The sequence below is a fragment of the Trachurus japonicus genome, chromosome 22, assembly GCF_045865225.1.
Source record: "Trachurus japonicus isolate A0001 chromosome 22, Traja_1.0".
NCBI lineage: Eukaryota > Metazoa > Chordata > Actinopteri > Carangiformes > Carangidae > Trachurus > Trachurus japonicus.
The window spans coordinates 6,837,380-6,856,987 of record NC_140928.1 but is presented as its reverse complement, the minus strand read 5'-3'; the positions used below and the strand labels follow the sequence as shown (position 1 = coordinate 6,856,987).

General features: G+C 40.4%; 1 protein-coding gene across 1 annotated transcript; it reads left to right on the top strand.

The window, feature by feature from the left end:
- Positions 1 to 2,917: 2,917 nt before the first annotated feature.
- psen1 (presenilin 1) lies at positions 2,918 to 16,705 on the top strand. Its single transcript, XM_085767451.1, has 12 exons — positions 2,918 to 3,007; positions 6,384 to 6,483; positions 6,532 to 6,772; positions 8,147 to 8,288; positions 11,562 to 11,629; positions 11,800 to 12,020; positions 13,359 to 13,457; positions 14,217 to 14,315; positions 14,408 to 14,590; positions 16,131 to 16,249; positions 16,464 to 16,650; positions 16,690 to 16,705. Exons 1-11 carry the CDS (start codon positions 2,972 to 2,974, stop codon positions 16,617 to 16,619), a joined length of 1,464 nt encoding a protein of 487 aa, XP_085623577.1. The 5' UTR covers positions 2,918 to 2,971; the 3' UTR covers positions 16,620 to 16,650; positions 16,690 to 16,705.
- The last annotated feature ends 2,903 nt before the right edge of the window (positions 16,706 to 19,608 follow it).

Below are 19,608 nucleotides of genomic sequence, written 5' to 3'. Positions count from 1 at the left end.
ATATTAAATGAAAATAGAAATAAATATTGCATTACAAGTAGAAAAGAAATTATGAAAGGTTTAACCTATTTCCTCCTGTATTTTTCACATTTCTTGGCAGCACACCTCAAGGAGGGGCGTCATTCTTTCCATAGTGTACATTTCTTGAACTATTTCCACTTTGATAGATTTTTTATTGCTCATCAGTCATATTTGCAACAATATCTGCCATGTTCTTTTTCCAGTCCTGTTGGCAAGTTACCCAGGTATATGGTGATAAAAATTGAAAGTAAGCTTTGGGCTAATTATAAATCTAATTTCTGTTATTACATCTGCCCAGAACAGGGCAACAGCAAGACACTCCCAAAGGAATATTTCAGTTTCACGTTGCTTTATATTCTATCTCTAACTTTAGTTTGTAATTGGTTTGTTTGTTTATTTGTTCGCACGAAGAAAAAAAAGATTAAAATACATTGGCAGAAAAACAAAACAAACAAAAAAACAAAACAGGTGCAAGCCAAGACAAGAGAATGAGTCTACACAGGGCCTCAGCTCAGGAAATTCAGAGTTAAACATACATTACAAGAAAAAAAACGTACAATACAAAGAAAAACAAACAAGCAAACATATCTCATTAATGTAATATATTACTACATACATCATTTATATCACTCTATTAACATATATCAATATCTCATATCAAAACCATAAACATATAATAGGTAATACTATCAATAATGGAAACTTTTATAATAACGATTAAGTTAAAATAGAAACAATAATCAAAATATGCAATAAACAAGGCAACTCAATTCACTCCTGCAGGAACATACAGTGTACAAAATCAGTCGTTCAATCTAACATTGAGCCGAAGACGTTCAACCCGAGCGAAATAAACAACGCTACAAATTCCGAGCAGCGTTGTGTACTCCTGAACGCACCGCTGAGCTGGAGGAAGTAGCAGCGTGAGTTTCACACCAGGGGCCGGATGTTCAGTGAGCAGACAGGAACAACAAAGAAGGGAAAGCGCCCGGGTTTATTAAACCTACTTCAAAACACGAAACGCCAAGGAAATCAACTACTTGTTTTTTTCTAGTAGGTGAGTTTAATTCCCTCCAACTCGCTCTTCATGTTGCTTTATTTTGTCCCGAGCTGCTGCGCCTCTGTAGCGTTAGCGTTAGCCTCCCAGCGCCGCCGTTATAACATCACGGGCTAACTAACTAGCTGTTTTATAGCGCCGCTAATGGGAGCAACAGATACAGTTAAATAATAATAAACTAAGCCTTTACACAATTATTGAATAACCTCAGCAGATAAATCTCATGTAATCTTCAGCTGGTTCAAATAAAGATAACGAGATGTGATTTCCCGGGCGTTCAATTTGACTGTTATACTCCCGCTATAATGGTTAATAAAATCTTATTTATTGATCAGTTTTAATCAAAGTAATGTACACAGCATTATACCTAATTGTATTTTTTGCGCAGGTTCATAAACGATTTATTATTCAGCTCAGTTGCCATCATATTTTATCAATGATACTTTCCCACTGTAGCTTGATATAAAGCCCATTTACACATGTTCAAATCTCAGGTACTTGAACGTCACTTGAGTGTTTTTCAGATTTTGTCATTTTCTATTTCTACCACGTTACCTAATATGATCTTTTTCTAATATATAACACTATGTATAGCTGGAGGCCCAGTCCAATTTAATACAATTATCTCTATGAGAGACACATCAACAATAGTTAATTAAATTTGAATTATAGTTTAAAGCACAAAGATAAAAAAAAAAAATACCCAATGCTTCTTAAATGTCAGTGGAAAATTAGTGAAGAGGCCAAAATATAAAAACAGATGTTTTCCCAGAACTTTTTAGTCTCTTTTTTCCTTCCTGCCTCATTAATCACATTATCACCACAGAGATTTATTTTGTGAACCTTTCCAGTGGTTCTAGTTTGGGAACCACTGGATTAATCCACCTAATACAGATTAAAAATAGGTCACTGCTCACACATTTGCAGCTGAAACTATAACTACATCTGCTTTTCAATCCAATCTTTTTTTTAAAAAAAAAACATTGTGGTATTGATACCTTTGCTCACATAAAACATCTGTGTTGTTGTCTTCCTCGCTCCACCCCGGCTCACATTATGTCCTTATGTGTGCTGGTTTATCAGGTTTAGCGTACTAAATTATGCACCCTATCAAGTTGTAAAATGCACTGTGGTAAGGTGTGTATTAAACAAGAGCAAAAAATAAGTTGCATTAATAATATAATGATTGTATAAGAATTAATGACTCTTACTGTCTGTTTAGTGCAGAATTCACACTCACGGTCTTGTCTTCACTGCAGCTTTGAAAGGAAACACAGAGGGAATATCATGTTAAGAAAGGTCGCTCACCTAATTTGAGACTGCAGGAACTTGATAATGTCGTCACGTCACTGACACTGGCTCATCTTTTTTATTTTAAATGCATTTCATAATCTGGACCGAGGAGTTACAGAGAACTGCGGGTTGTGCAGAAGTCGCCCGAGGGGAAAAAACACTCGATGACTGCTGAGGGCAGTGGACAGGAGCAGGAGGAATGATTACACATAGATTTTTTCCCAGGGATTCAAAGAAGATTGTGAATTAATCCTTTTAAAAATGCAACGCCCTGCTCTTTTTCTCTTCTTTTTATCAGTGGAATTTATTGTAAAAACAACTCAGCTTTTATCCAGAATAAGATACTCTCTCTTTATTTAACTGTCAATTGAATTGAATATGAGACCACAGCTTATTTTGCCTTTTGGAGGCCCTCTCTGTTTAGTTTACACCCACAATTTGATTTGTTGCCACTTGATACGTATCTTTTTAAAAATATTTTTATTATTGCATCTATTTCTGGTGCCATGAGCTTAATTTCTGTCCCCTCTGCTCTCGTTTCATCAGGGTTTCATCAGGAATTTGGTTTGCATGTGAGGACAAGTGTCTGCCGGGCCCACGATGGCGAACAAAGCAGAGGATGTTGAAAACAATATGGTGAGTACGAAAGAATGTGTCACCACCACCACCACTGTCGCTCTAACGCTATCTGTGTTAATGTATTATTGGGTAATGAATGATTAGCCAACGTTTTGACGACTGAGTCAGCCTGTGACGACACGCGGCGTGGAGGAGTCTCAGCCTGATAACTGTGTGGTTTTTTAGGCCTCTCTTAAATTAAATGATGTTTAAGGATGGTTATGAGCTGATAAGGAAATAAGTTAGACTTTGATTTACTATTAGGATCATAAATAGGAGTGTCGCCGCTCTGCTTCTCGCTCTTCCTGTAAATAAAGGTGTGGCCTTTTCCAGCATATTCCCGGGATCAAAGTCTCCTCTACTGTCCCAGTCGGTTCAGCAGCCCTGATCCCGGTCCAGTTTTTTTGTTTACCCCACAACAACAGCGCAGCCAGCCAGCGCGGTGGTGTTTTCTCAGTCTCAAATGGCAGATTATTCTGAAGCGATCACTCAGGCCAGTTTATGAGAGATGAGATGAAGTCAGTGTGTGACTATTTATTTAACGCACATTTTGTTTGATTTACTATCACACGAAAAAAAAAAAAAACCACAGAAAACTAATTCACTAAAGCGGTCTGTCTGTCTGTCGCTCGTCTCGTGTCCTTGGTTCTATAACATTGGCCTTATTCCCAGGACGGAGAAACAATGCAGTGTACCACACACACTGAGGTCATTTTGTGCAGCAGCTTGTTGTGAGAGCCGGCGAGCAGCTTCCACTATTCAGATCGGCCTCCGGAGACCCTTTCTCCTCCTCCTCCTCCTCCTCCTCCTCCTCCTCCTCCTCCTCCTCCTCCTGTCTTCCTTTCTGTGTTGTACCTGGTGGTTGGTGAGATTTGCTTCACGTCGGGGCTGCTGCCACGTGTCTCGACTCGCCAGGCTGTCTGTCTGACAGTTTTAGTTCACAAAGTCTCCTTGAATTTCCTCCTTTTTTATTTTTTTTCCCCTGACGGGACGGGTCCAGGTCTTTCGGGTGGGAGGGAATGAGCGTGGTGTTGTTGTTGTTATCCTTGGGGGTGTAAATGTGCCAGTTTAACCCTGAAACATTGGACGGCGATGGCCTGATAACAGCCTGTTCAGTGTTTGTTTGCTCAGTTTCTAGGAATTTTTTTTTTGTTATAACACATAACACAGTGGCCTGACCTCACGTGTGTACTCGTAGACGCCTTTTGCAGATGGATAGAAGAAAGAAAGAAAGATATATGGACTATTATTTTGGCAAATAGTGGGATTTAATTCTTTTTTTCAATTATTCCAGGTTCTTAAAGGGATAGTTCAACATTTTTGGCAAATTGGCCCATTGCCATAATCCCTATAGTCATAGCAGTAGGTTCGTTACCTTTAATTGTCGGTGCAAGCTATTTTTACAACGGTGGAGCAGAGCCGTGAGCTGCTCAGAGCTACGCTACGGAGGCTAATGGGATTTCTTGGTTTCCCTCATCAAACTCATCAAATACACAATCCAACAACTCCAAAACGCTCTGGTGGACAAGTTGTGACCTGCACATTCACCACGCTATGAGATAATAACGGAACGTTACCAGACAGAGTTGTTTTAGAGGTAAATGCAGAGACTGCCTGCTGAAAAACTGCCCCTGAAGGCAACGCGCATCAGCGGTTTTGCATGAATTTACCTCTAAAACAACTCTGTCTGGTAACATTGTTGGATTTTGTATTTGATGAGTTTGATGAGGGAAACCAAGAAATCCCATTAGCCTCCGTAGCGTAGCTCTGAGCAGCTCACGGCTCTGCTCCGCCGTTCTAAAAACAGCTTGCACTGACAATTAAAGGTAACGAACCTACTGCTATGACTATAGGGATTATGGCGATTGGCCAATTTGCCAAAATGTTGAACTATTCCTTTAAGCTTTACACAGCCTTAAACATCGACTATAAGGAGAAGATTGCAGTAAAAACAGGCACAGTGGTGGTTTAAATGTGCAAGGGACAAACTATTAACCACCGCTACATGTTTGATGGCACATTCCACAAGTTACTGTAAAAATTTGCGAGTCTTACAAAAGCTTTTATTCCTGCACGGCTCGTTGTTTTGTTCTGAGTAGTGAAACTTGTCTGATTGAGAGAAAGAGAAGTGGCAGAAATTAAATCTAGCAATTCTTGCAAATCAGATGATTTAATCAGCCTTCAGCAGGGGAATTTTTCATTCTTCAATATCTGTCTTCTCATTTATTCATGCCCATACTTTCATATAAATGCCCCCAAATATTTTACACTTACAAATGGCAAATTATTCAATATTAGCAACGATTTGTGATTATTTATTAAGCTGCTTTTTATCAGATAGTTTAGTGCTTCGAGTGACTCGAGCATCAGGACGACACAAAGTGTTTCTCTGTTCCCATGTTTTATTCTAGGGATCTGAGAACGGCAACTTTTTAAAATGTTTTTAAAACACAATTAAAAATCTGTTTTACTTGGTTTTATTTGTATGATTGCCTTTGTTTTATTGTTCATCACTTGTCTTATTGCCTTTGATCGTTTTTGATTCATTGTTTGATGTTTTGTTTAAGCACCTTGAGATGCATTTTTTGTATGAAAAGCGCTATATAGATACTTATATATTATAGAAACACACAGTTTAATCGGTCCCTTACATGAGTATCGTTAAAGGTGTTCAGAAACGGCCGTTTGTCCTGTTTGTCGCGCCAAGTTTCCACGAGTTGCTGCACGAGTTTACCCGAGTAAGGAAAACGAATTTGATTCGTTTCAGTGTTTGGGGCGAGACCGAGCTCGGTGTGTGTGTGTGTGTGTGTGTGTGTGTGTTGTCTCAGACGTTTGATTGACGGATGACGGATCCAATATCAGTGGCTGATGAATCGTGAGCAACGTGACGCATAATTCGTGCGCCTGCATTATCCAATGCGAAAAAAACTACCCCACTTTCATCCCGGATTTACTCGAAAATAGAATTTTGCACAAAGTTTCTGCTACATCGTCTGATAGATGAGTTATTACACTAATGTTAAGACCCACAGTGGGCTCAAATTCAACTTTATTTTCTGTACAGCTTTAATGGTTTTAAAACACAATTAAAAATCTATCTGTTTTTAACTTGGTTTTAACTCTGCCTAACTTTTATTTGTATGATTGCTATTGTTTTATTGTTTATCACTTGTCTTATTGCCTTTGATCGTTTTTGATTCATATTGTTTTTAATCGTTTGGTTGCGTTGAGATGCGTTTTTTTGTATGAAAGGCGCTACATAAATAAAATTATTATAATTATGTTTTGTTTTCATGAATTTAATTATAGAAACACAAAGTTTCATCCGTCCCTCCATCAGTATCGTTAAAATTTGTAAACCCTGAATAATGTGATTGTCTCCTCTCACCGACAGAGCCAACAGGAGTCCAGTTCGGCCCCTCAGCCCCAGCAGCCGCAAGAAGCCGGGGGACCCAGAGCACGGTCCAGGGGCGGCTCAGGCGCAGGAGGAGGAGGTGATGGAGGAGGAGGAGGAGGAGGAGGTGGAGGAGGAGGAGGAGGAGGAGGAGGAGGAGGAGGAGGAGGAGGAGGAGGCGGTGGGCCGGAGCAGAACGGGCAGCCTCCCGCCCCTCGTCCTCCTCCGCGTGTCGTGGAGACCGACGACGAGGAGGAGGAGGAGCTGACCTTGAAGTACGGGGCCAAGCACGTCATCATGCTGTTCGTTCCCGTCACCCTGTGCATGGTGGTCGTCGTGGCAACCATAAAGTCTGTCAGCTTCTACACCCACAATGACGGGCAGCGATTGTGAGTGTTACGACTTTTTTTTTTTTTTTTTTCTTATCATCAGGCAGATGTTGACAGATGAAATGATACAAGACTAGTGCCAGAATCACAGCAGCGCCGCAGTTCACCCTCAGTGCCACTAGGTGGAGATAATGATTTACTGTACATCTAGTGTCGCTCCTACATAGTTTTATTTATTTTTAAATAAATATGTTTATTGATTTTCAAGAGAAAAATTAAAAAGAGAGAGAAAGAAAGTGGAAAACATAGAAAAAAAGGTCACATAACATACAGAACACAGCACATCTTGGATTACAGTAATAGTAACATGGTCATAGTTAAGATGGGTACTATAAACAAAAACATCTATGAATGAGACATATACAGAATCACTGTGAGGTTTTATACAATAGCCAATGTCTATACGCTCACTTTTTAAAAAAAAAATTACTTTTTATTAATTTTCTTTTAGTAACATACACAGCTGGGCACAAAACATACAATATAACATGACATGACAAAGGGAGGATTTTGGCATTAGGCAAAACAGCAGAGTCAACATAAGCACATCACCTATAAAACATAATAAGATGCTGCTTTGAAATAGGGAAAAACATTTCCTATTAAAGGGTTTGACCTTATCTTTGCCATAGTTGACGCATAGCTGAGCCATTTTGACCAGTTCTCTTCAAAAATATCAGTTTGGTTCCTTAGTTTGGATGTAATTCTCTCCATAATATATTATAAATTATATCAATTCACTCATTTATTATGTTGCTTTGTCTTTCTTAAGCCATTTTCTGGTCAAAGCCACTATCAACAACACGTTCAAAAGGTGTTTGTCCTGTTTTTTATATTCAAGTCCATCCAGGTCACACACATCAGCTCACATTTTTTAAGATAATTCAATACGGGGTCCCATGTTTTATCAATCTTATCTCCTCTATCTTCGTTATAGATTCTCAGTCTCTCCAGGTGTTATGTGTTTGACAATATGTAGGCACAGAGTCCGTTTTCCACATGCGTAAAATCAGCTTTTATTTGCATTCACCGTCCCAAATTGAATAGCTCTATTTCAAATGTATTAACAGAAGAAAAGACACTCAGAAAAACACAAAAAAATACACTTCCAATATGAAAAAGTTTACTACATGCCCAGAAGGAATGTGCTAGAGTACCGATATTACTACATAGTTGAATACCAAGATGTTACTGTAACTGCATTAGATCATTAAGTCAGAATCAGAGCACTTAAGTGTAATATTTTAAACATTTATATATTTTCCAGAGCAGGTCACACAGATTATACAAGGAAAATATTTGTGCATCTTTTGTCATTCCTGTTCGACTGAGGCCTGTCTTTGTGACGTGTTGTTGAAATGTCGCCCCCCTCAGGATCTACACGCCGTTCCCCGAGGACACAGACACAGTAGCACAGCGAGCGCTGAACTCCATCCTCAACGCCACCATCATGATCACTGTGATCATCGTCATGACTTTGGTGCTGGTGCTGTTATACAAGTACCGCTGCTACAAGGTACAGGCCGACACGTCACACTGCATCACATTTACTGATAGATAAATATAGTTTTGATTGTTTTAAACTGGGGTTAAACACAGGAGACTCTTTCTTTTCTTTGTCTAGTAGGAAAGCTCATGTTTTATTTATAATATTAACATTGATTATAGATGAATTCAAGCACCTGTAGGAGGAAAATCTGGATCATATTAAGATTTTATCATCCACCACCAATGTATGAACGCAGCTACATAAAAGCGGCCGCTTGTTAAGGGCCTTTAATTCTGCTGAAAACATGCAATGCTTTACTTTTATAGCATGAACATATTAACAGTTATGGTAACACTTTATAATAAGTACACACTATTAAGCATTAGTTAAGCATTAAATATTGAATTCTTCATTTATAACACATGAATACTCATTAGTATGTAGTTAGGGTTACAGGAGTTGTTTTAGGAGAGACTGCTTGCCGAAAAACTGCCCTTGACGGGAACGTGCATCAGCGGTTTTGCATGAATTTACCTCTAAAACAACTCCGTCTCGTAACGTTCTGTTATTATCTCATAGCGTGGTGAATGTGCAGGTCACAACTTGTCCACCAGAGCGTTTTGGAGTTGTTGGATTGTGTATTTGATGAGTTTGATGAGGGACAGGGGACCTGTACCGTTCACCTCCATTGTGTTCACTGAGCAGCTCACGTCTCTGCCCCGCTGATGTCAAAACAACATGCACTGATAATTAAAGGTAGCTCTGAGCAGCTCACGGCTCTGCTCCGCCGTTCTAAAAATAGCTTGCACCGACAATTAAAGGTAACGAACCTACTGCTATGACGATAGCGATTATGGCAGTGGGCCAATTTGCCGAAATGTTGAACTATCCCTTTAATATCCGGATACAAGAGCAAGAAAAAAGAAAAAAAATTACAGCTGAGTGCTCTAGTGTCATACAGTACAACCATTTAAATAGGGAGGATGGCTGTACTGCATCAACAAAAAACAGGCCAAAGCATATGATGTTGACTTAATAAATGTTTCAAGTGAAAAGAAAGTGTGCGGGAGTTTCTCTAAAAGTCTGATACCGCTCTCCTCCTCCGACACACCTTTCTGAAAACTGGTGTGCAAAAGTTTTCCATGCATGAGATGAACTTCAAAGCTCAGAATTTGGACTCTAACATAACATATCAGAGGAGATGTGCTGTGTATTCACCTGTGTAATAAACAGGGAGTGAACACAGCCAGACTTGCCAAACACCGGTGCAGCGACCATTGAAATGGCTGCGTTACATCTAGGTGCGCCCGTTCCAACCCTCCCTCTCCTCTCACGTTCTCTCTACATGTTGGGACACTGTCGCTGCGACACCCGAATGGAACGGCCTCATCATTAATGTTATTAGTAACACCTGAGCTCTTCCTGCTCTGACAAGCCAACACGTCTCCTGTGGGAAAAGAAATAAAAAGAGAAAAAAAAAAAGCTTCACAATGAATGATAGAGTTGTGTAAGTCGTTCTGCTCTTCACAGCTGCAGTTAAACTAATAGAGCGGAGAGAAAAATGTCCATAAAGCACTTTTCTGTAAACCTGGACTGTTCATCTAAGTCCTGTGAAAACTGCACCACACCTGGAGCAGCAGACAGGTGGGGCGCAGCACATCAGGACAATGGATTTTCACTTTAACCAAACACTGCTGCACTCATTGTATTATCCTCTGTGGTAAACCCCACCCATCTGGGAGCCGTGGTAGTTTAAAACAAACACTATTAACAGGTATTGGCAAGTACTGACAGATTACCGATTAAACCAGGGCCTGATATTAGGAAGTAAAAAAAAACTCAGATAACTGATTAATCAGAAGATATCACTCATGGAGAGGAACTATACAGGATTTTTACCTTAAACAGCTTCAGAGTAATTGTGATGGTTTAACGACTGGTTACAGGGAGAACGGAGGCTCTCTGCCTTCCACCTAGCGTCTCTTGGCCGAAAACCAACCTTGCAAGATCAGAGTCTCTGACCTGGTGTCCCAGATCTCATCTCACATGGACTGCTTTACGGCACTACAACAAAAATACGCTCCATGATATGTAATATATATGTATTAGGGCACTGACAAATACTGCATTGTAGTATTCGTTGAATACTTCCCAATAGTTGACGAATAGTCAAATATGTTTGCCTCTGTTAATGACCATAAATACACATTGTATTTGCTGTCATACATTGTAGATAAGCGTGAATTTTGTTTACCCTCGTTCAGAGTGAGAGATAGAGAAAGAAAGAAAGAAAGAAAAAAAGATGCCATTCCACCGCTTCATTACAGCACCGGGCTGTGATGCACAGTCGATTAGTAGTTTTGATAGTCGAATATTCAAATAGTCGACTATTCGGTGAAACCCCTAGTATTATTTCCTCACATCCACTTTTACATCAATAGAATTTCAACACCCAGTAGGACAATTCATTTCACAAGACGTGGTCTTAGTCGACAAACTACAGTCAGCATTATTTCAAAAAACCAAAATTTATAATAATCAAATACCTTAAGAAAAAAATAAGCAGACAAAAAAGAATGAAGAAACAACAACAAACACATATGTATTCCCCTGTAGTGGAAAAAAAGAAACCGACTTGCAGTTTCCCTTTAAACAAACAGTTTATTTGTCACAAAAATGCGACAATAAAAATCTTTTTATTATACAAAATGCAGAGCTGTCAGTGCAGCAGAGAGTTTGCGGTTCACTTGCAAAGTTTTGAAGGCACAAAAAAGCGTTTACATCGGTTCTTATCAGCCAACGTATACGCTGATACTAATAAGTCTGAGAAAGGATCAAATCAGTGAATTCATTGGTCGAGCCTTAAAGAGGAACTATGTCGGGTTGCTTTTTCCGCTGTGTTGCTAATCCTCCTCTCGGCCATGTGCATTTGTTTCCAACGACGCTGGCAAGAAATCAACCAATAGAGCGGTGGATAATGTTATATATCATATACCATGTTAGCATTTGTGTAGTCTTATCTGTCATAAACAAGAGATTACGGGTTACGGGGCGCGTTACGTTTGTGTGGCGGTGCCACAGAGACGAGAGCTGGGACACCGGGTCGGAGGCTCTGATCTTGTAAAGATGTATTTCAGCCAAGAGACACTAGGTGGAAAGCAACAAGTTACAAGTCATTTATTAAACCATCAGAATAACTCTGCAGCTGTTTAATTGAGGTAAAAATGGAAGCTAAAAATCCTGCATAGTTCCCTTCAAGTTAAACTACAATAAACCCTGTGTCTCCGTCTCCTCTGACAGGTGATCCAAGGCTGGCTCTTCCTCTCCTCCCTCCTCCTGCTGTTCTTCTTCTCCTACATCTACCTCAAGTAAGCCACAGCACTTAACATGTTTTATCTCCTTTCTTTTTTCTTTCCCCCCACAAACTTGCCCTTGATTCTCATAAACCTCACATAAAAGTCGTCCGGTTGTTGTTTTTTTACGACGATACTAGATACAGTCTAACCTAACACATCACGTCTCCACTTTTGTCCGACAGAGAGGTTTTCAAGACCTACAACGTGGCCATGGACTACTTCACGCTGGCCGTAATCATCTGGAACTTCGGGGTGGTGGGCATGATGTGTATTCACTGGAAAGGACCGCTGCGGCTCCAGCAGGCCTACCTCATCATGATCAGCGCCCTCATGGCCCTGGTTTTCATCAAGTACCTGCCAGAGTGGACTGCCTGGCTTATATTAGCTGTCATCTCAGTCTACGGTAAATCCTCTACTATCATCGTCCTCTTTTTTTGTGTGCTTTGACCCTTTGTGCTTTTAAGGAAGAAAGCCGAAGTCTCGACCTTGATGTGTTTTTTTTCTTCTTCTTTGTCTGCGCTAACAGTCGGTCATCTGGTTCCCGTTAGAGCTGCAGGAAAAAAGGGGGCGGGGTGGGGGACTCTAAATGTATAATCAAACTTTATTTGGAAATGACAGAGCTGATGTTCAGAAGTATTTCAAAAAAAGCGCTTTTTTAAGAATCATAAAAAAGCTATGACATTTGAACCCTCCCTAGTTAAGTGAAATTGCAGCGTAAATCCTTTAAATAGAAACATGCTCATTCATTGTAAACATGTAGTTTTCTCTCAAACACATATCTATATATATATATATATACTGCAGAAAGTCAAAATCTTTCTAAGAACATTTGTCTTATTTCTAGTCAAAATGTCATTTCTAGTCAAAACAAATCTCATTATACTTAAAATAAGACTCATCACATTAAAAAGTAGCTTGTTTTTAGACACTTTTTACTTCTTTCAAGCATATTTTCACTTGAAATAAGTAGAAAAAGTTTTTCATTCTTATTACAAGCACAAAAAACTTGCTTTCAATGGCAGATTTTCTACTTATTTCAAGTGAAAATTTGTTTGAAACAAGTGAAATTATCTAAAAACAAGTAAATTTTTAGGTGATGAGTCTTATTTTAAGTGGAAAGAGATAAGTTTTGACTAGAAATGAGACATTTTGACAAGAAATACGACAAATATTCTTGGGTTTTTGCAGTGTGTATATATAAAGGAGGAGGGACAGATGTCATCATTAGGGAACAGCATGTCTCAAGATCTGAAGCCTTGACACAAATGCTCTCAGGAAATGTGCAATGAAAGACAAATCTGTGAGGAGAGGAAGTCTGGGGGAGACGAGGTTGAAAGCTGAACCCGAGTCGGTCGCTGTGCCAGCAACAACAGGCAGCGTCTCAACAGCTTCCCTCTGGTTGATGGACGGGGTCGATATAAGAGAGTGGGCAAATGATGATTGTTGGTAATTATAGTTGTTGTTTGGCTTCATTGAGCATGTCAGACAGGTGAGGATTAATGAGCGTCTCCGATTAATTATCAGACTAGTAAATATTTTTACACATCCTCTGTTCTCGGTCAGAGCCAGAGACTGTGTGTTTTGACTGAACTCCCGGCCGCCTGTTGTCACAGATGTCGCGTCCAGCTGCTGTTTTTGGCCTCTCGAAGAAGTCGTCTGTGGCTCACATCACTTATCTCCCCTCTGTTTTCTCCTCTTCTTCTTCTTCTTCTTGTTCTTCTTTTTCTTGTTCTCCTCTCAGATCTGTTAGCGGTGCTCTGTCCCAAAGGACCTCTGAGGATCCTGGTGGAGACGGCTCAGGAGAGGAACGAACCCATCTTTCCAGCTCTCATCTACTCTTGTAAGATAAAAACCTAAACATGTTAGTATTTTGTTTGAATAAAACAGAGGAGGGAAGTGAAATACTTAACTTGTTATTGTTTTGAGTTGTTTTTCTTTGACTCTTCACCTTCCTCTTGTGTTAGGGTCAGCACCCACCCATTATTAGGTTTTTTAATGCATAAAAGTATCACATAAATGAGTTTATTGCATCAAGGCCTTTTGACTTTGTCAGGAACCTCTATTTATTCAAAATAAAGCAAAATTCTAAAATGTGCTGGTTAAAATTATGACATTTGTGTTGTTATGCTCGGTTTCGACCCGGTTATAACAATAAGAACAATAATTACAGTTAAAACTGAAATTATAAGTGCAAAAACAACCTTTTCATAGATCAGGAAGCCTAAACAAAGAGACGAAAAACTCTCTAAAAATAATTGTTTTTAGTGACTTGGGTCAAGACCGACCCGAACATAAGAGATGTTAGCAGAAAGCAAACAAGAGGAAGGTTAAAATTAAAGGCCCCGGGGTCCACACCAAAAATATTAAAACCAACATTTCATGGATAAGGAATCCTAACAATGTAAACAAGAGATAAAAAACAAATTGGATGAAAAAAATAGAAGAACATAAGTGTACTCTACAGCTGATTCAAGACACGGGTCAAAACCGACCCTAATACAAGAGATGGTAGCAGAAAACTAACACAAGACTTAGACTTAGAATAAAGAAAAGAAAAGAGAAAAAAAAAGACTAATCGTCTCCCGTTCTTCTTCCCCAGCTACGATGGTGTGGCTCGTCAACATGGCCGACACCGACCAGCCAAAGAGGAACTCGAACTCCGCAGAGGCAGCGTCGTTTCAACAAGAGTCTCCACAAGGTGAGCAGAGAAGTCAAAATGTTTTAGTTTTTTACAATCGAGCGGCTGCATGCTTCATTCATTCAGTCTGACTGATTGTTGTCCCTCTTCAGCAGCCGTGGCGTCTCCCGACCCGTCGAGTCCGTCCCAGGACGACGGCGGCTTCAGCTCCAACTGGGTGAACCAGCAGGAGCACCAGCTGGGGCCGCTGCAGTCCACCGACGAGACCCGGCGGGAGATCCAGCAGCTGCCGTCCGCTCGTCCTCCTCCTCCCATTGACGACGACGATGAAGAGAGTGAGTGATGTCGACACGGCGGTGGTTTACGTTTTTAACATTTAGCCGATAACTTGTATCCAAACGAAGCCGTGACCATGTGACCTCCTGTTGTAAAAACGCACTTTTAAACCAGGGTTGTGTGACTTTGCAATCGTCCACCATATGTCCTGTTTCTGTGGTAAACCTGAGCTGCATGAATCTGATATCTGTCATAACAAACATACATAACAAAGGTATAAACTGATATTGTTACAAGGGATCTCAAAAATAGATCTTCTATAAGCTCTATTTCAGAATGTATTTTTCATTTCAAAGTGTTTATGTAGCATAAAAAGTAGAAGAAACAAAGAAACGTTAAATTCTTCATATCCAAACACAGGCATTGTGTATTGTAGATTGATAAAAACATACATTTATATGATATAAACCAAATAATTCAGCTTGTAGGCCGCATTTAGCCATCAACAGTGTCTTCTTAATTATTCTGTTTAACGTTATGATTCATATTATTTAATTTGCTAGCTAATTCAGGGCTCCAGACTAACTTTTTTTTTCTAGGAGCACAGTGGCCCTTAACTTAAAATTTTTCGTAGCGCACACTGTAAATCGACTTACAAAGCAAAATATTCACATTTCTTTTTCATTTATGATCCTCCTTCTCTTCAATGTTTTGCTAGTGTTTTTTTTGTTTTTTGTTTTTTTTAAGGCAAATTTACGGGTTAAGGGTAGGTAGACACACACGCACATCCATGTTACCAGGTGCTGAGTCCAAAAAATGTGATCAAAAAGAGAGAAAAAGACTAGCGACACTGTAACTGCTCCCAATGAAAAAAAAGAACTTTATTCATAATATAATATAAACATTTACTGGTTGCACATGCAAGTAGATGAAAAGTCTCAAATTTTAGATGCAAATGCCCAAACTTAGGGGCAGTTTGGAGCCTTGTAATTGATTTATTATGTTTATAATGAAGGAGAGTTAAAATATTGTTTTCCCATTAAACACATGAGTAGAACTGGATGATGATGATGATGATTTTGGATTTTACCTCTCAGCCCTAATATGAAGCCTCGCTCTGTAATTCCACCTTGTGAATTCCCAGTTCGTCTGCCGGCCTCCTCCTCCTCCTCCTCCTCCTCCTCCTCCTCCTCTTCTTCCTCAGTGTGTAATCATCATCTCTCTGCTCCGAACCCATAAAACATGCCAACATGTTTTATGCGTTCCCTGTCCTGTGAAATTAGTGTGTATCTGAGCTCTTGCTACATGCGAGTCTGCGGACTGTTTTTAGTCAGTCAGAGCAGATTAGGAAACAATTATTCGAGGCAAATGCTAGGTTTCATAGTCTGTACTATTTGGGGGCCTTGCCCTGCGCCCTTTTCCTAACGTAAAGCTTCGGTAAATACGGGGTCTGAGCTCTTGTTTGTACAGTAATTACAGTAGAGGAGAGGTTTTTTTTTTTTTTTTTTTTCTTTCTACGGGCGGCTGAAGCGAATCTTGTGTTTGAATCGACTCCACCCTGACTGTGGTGTTGGTGTTTTCTCCCGTGTTTCTTCTCAGGGGGCGTCAAACTGGGCCTGGGAGACTTCATCTTCTACAGCATGCTGGTGGGAAAGGCCTCGGCCACAGCCAGCGGCGACTGGAACACCACGCTCGCCTGCTTCGTAGCCATCCTCATCGTGAGTTGACCGCCGATGCTTATTTTGGTGTCAGACTCGAGTCGACCGCAACCTCATCTCTGTCTTCTGAGCACATTATCTAACCCCCACGTTATGTGAACCACCACTTGATTGTATAACAGTATAACAGCAGCGCCCATTCATTTTTTTTCTCCCTTTTCTGTTTTTTTTTGACAATTGCTGAGTGTTTTGTTTCCTTTTGTTGCCACCGCAGGGCCTGTGTCTGACCCTGCTCCTCCTCGCCATCTTCAAGAAAGCGCTGCCCGCTCTGCCCATCTCCATTTTCTTCGGGCTGGTCTTCTACTTCGCCACCGACAACTTGGTACAGCCCTTCATGGACAAACTGGCGCTACATCAGTTCTACATTTAGCAGGACGACGACGACGACGACACCGCCGTCGCTGCTGCCCCCCCCCCCTCCCGATGACGCCTCCACCCACGTAGCTCTCTGGATAACAACACGGGAGCGCAAATAGGTTCTTAAAAAAACTCCTGATGGGGACACAAGTTGTTTTTGTTCTGCCGTTTTTCCTTCTGGCGCAGAGGGAGGCGTTCTTAGGTATTTTTTTATTTCTGTTTTAAAACCAAGAAGTGACATTTCTCGCTCAACTTGGGACCTCATGATCATCATCTTCATCTTCCTCGCCGCTCTCAGGCTCCGTCTGACGAGCCAAGTGAGAGCGATTTACCTTTATTTATCCAGGGAAGCTCCTTTATCTCCAGCAGCAGCAGCAGCAGCAGCTCCCTGCTTCACATCCACACACCTGCAGATCTACGAGCGACCACAGTTTTTCTGCCACTGGGGCTTTTTTTTTGTTTTGTTTTGTTTTGTTTTTACAGCAGGTGCCTTGCTCATGGACACCTTTCGCCGGTAGCTGTTCAAGTCCCCCCGCCGTTTTCACGGCTTGTGAAGCTGCCACCAGCCCCCCCGCACACTTAACCGGAGAGTTTAAAATGAAAAAAAAAAAAGAAGAAAGAAAGAAAGAAAGAAAAGCCTTCGTCAAAACTAATGGACACTCGATAATGATATTGATTATATGTTGGTAAATGTGTAGTTTGATTATGTGTGAGCTGTCAGTCACCGGAACGTGCTTTCCTCACCGCTGTTAAAGGGATAGTTCAACATTTTGGCCCATTGCCATAATCCCTATAGTCATAGCAGTAGGTTTGTTACCTTTAATTGTCGGTGCAAGCTATTTTTAGAACAGCGGAGCAGAGCCGCGAGCTGCTCAGAGCTACGCTATGGAGGCTAATGGGATTTCTTGGTTTCCCTCATCAAATACACAATCCAACAACTCCAAAACGACAAGTTGTGATCTGCACATTCACCACACTATGAGATAATAACAGAACGTTATGACACAGAGTCGTTTTAGAGGTAAATTCATGCAAAACCGCTCCGTTGAGGGCAGTTTTTCGGCAAGCAGTCTCTGCATTTGCCTCGAAAACAACTCCAGGGAAACCAAGAAATCCCACGAGCCTCCGTAGCGTAGCTCTGAGCAGCTCGCGGCTCTGCTCCGCCGTTCTAAAAATAGCTTGCACCGACAATAAAAAATAACGAACCTACTGCTATGACTATAGGGATTATGGCAATGGGCCAATTTACCAAAATGTTGAACTATACCTTTAAGACACAACAAGCTCCAGACATCAAAATCAGAACAAGAAGTTTTGAATGTGGATCTTACGCATGTGGAAAAATTCATATCAAGAATTTAAAATATTGTGTTATTTTTACACAGATTGACTAATTTCACCATGATTTCTGCCCTTCGATTTGACCATGAGTCACATTTGAATTCACAGCCTGCAGGAGGAGGAAAGTCGACACACACACATGCACGCACACACACACACACACACACACACTCAGCGCTGAGACTTGCCTGCCATGTTAGCCATGTACTGTCAGCCACTGAGCAGTTCTGCTGGAGCGGTCGGAGGTTCAGTGCCTTGCTCAAGGGCATTTCAGTCGTAGTTGTCGTCGTTTCTTCGATGTTATTGTGGGACAGAAATGAAATTCTTTTGTGTTTTTCTTTTCCAACCTGTCCAGGGATTGTAACCTGTGATCATCTGGTCACAAACTCTGAACCTTTAGGCTCTAGCTGCCCTCATGATGCTCGCCTGGTGCTGTCTTGAAACTATGCTACATCCAACACTAAAGTAATTTAGTCTATATACACACACCACACAGATGTTGTTGTGTTTTTTTCAAGATATGCACAAGATACAAAAGAAAAAAAACTTTGTACTTTTTGAAACATGGGGGTTAAACATATAACAAGGGTTCCTACACAGAAAAAAAAAACCTGCGGACATGTGTTTGCGAATACGAAACAAAACTTTTGACAAAAGCAGGTGTTGATGAAAAAATAATAATCTAAGCACTCCTGTGTCCTGGTAAATGAGGGCGTTGTAGATCTAGTGAAATTTGATACTTGAATTTGTGAACATTTTTGGAAAGCATTATCTCCTGTCACCATGCATTATAGAGTTAGGGGGTTAGATCATTATTGCATTATTAGCTGCTGAGAAGCAAACTACTACTACACACCAGGAAGTTTAAGCTCAGAAAAATCAAGGAAGTGAATGATGTGTAGGAACCCAAACTCTTTATGTGTGTGAGGTGGAGTAAAGACGAGCTGCACTGATTGCTCTTTTGTTGTTGCACTCGAGTTTCACGCTTGCAGAGAAAAGAAAAGAAAAAAAACAAGAGGGAACAAAATAATAATAATAATTTTTGTTCTGAGACTGTTTCCCTTTTTGTTTTTAGGGACCATGTTGGGTGACCGGCTTTTTTTTCTGTCCTTCACATGCATTACGTGTGTTATGCAAGGATATTAAATTCTGATTTTGTTCTCTTTTTTTTTTTAAATAAATAATGAAACTGAAAATTGTTGTTTTTTTTCCCCTCCTCCTCTTGTTTATGTCGTCGTTGCTCATCTCACATGTGCAGACTCAGCACCACAGTGTGGCACTTTAAAATGGCAGCCTGTGAAATCATAGCTCAGTTTGGATTTTTTTTTTTTTTTTTGGCTCCATCTTTGATGCCAAGTGGTGACTGTGCATGTGTTTATGGGTTTTATGCTCCTCATCAGCTAAAGTTAAACTGTCAATCAAAGTATGAACGTGACCAGAGTTAGATGTTAGCTCAGTCACCTCCCTGTTGACACATAAACAAATCCACGTATCCATAGATTCACTGAAATGGATCACATTTTAAATATCTGCTCAGTTCAAATGTTTAAAAATCAGTTATCACAGCTGTATATTTGTAAAACAGGCCGAGAGTCGACGATCCAAGAGCTACACAAGGAAAATTCCATCATATATATCAAAAAGTGAAGCATAAGAGGTAA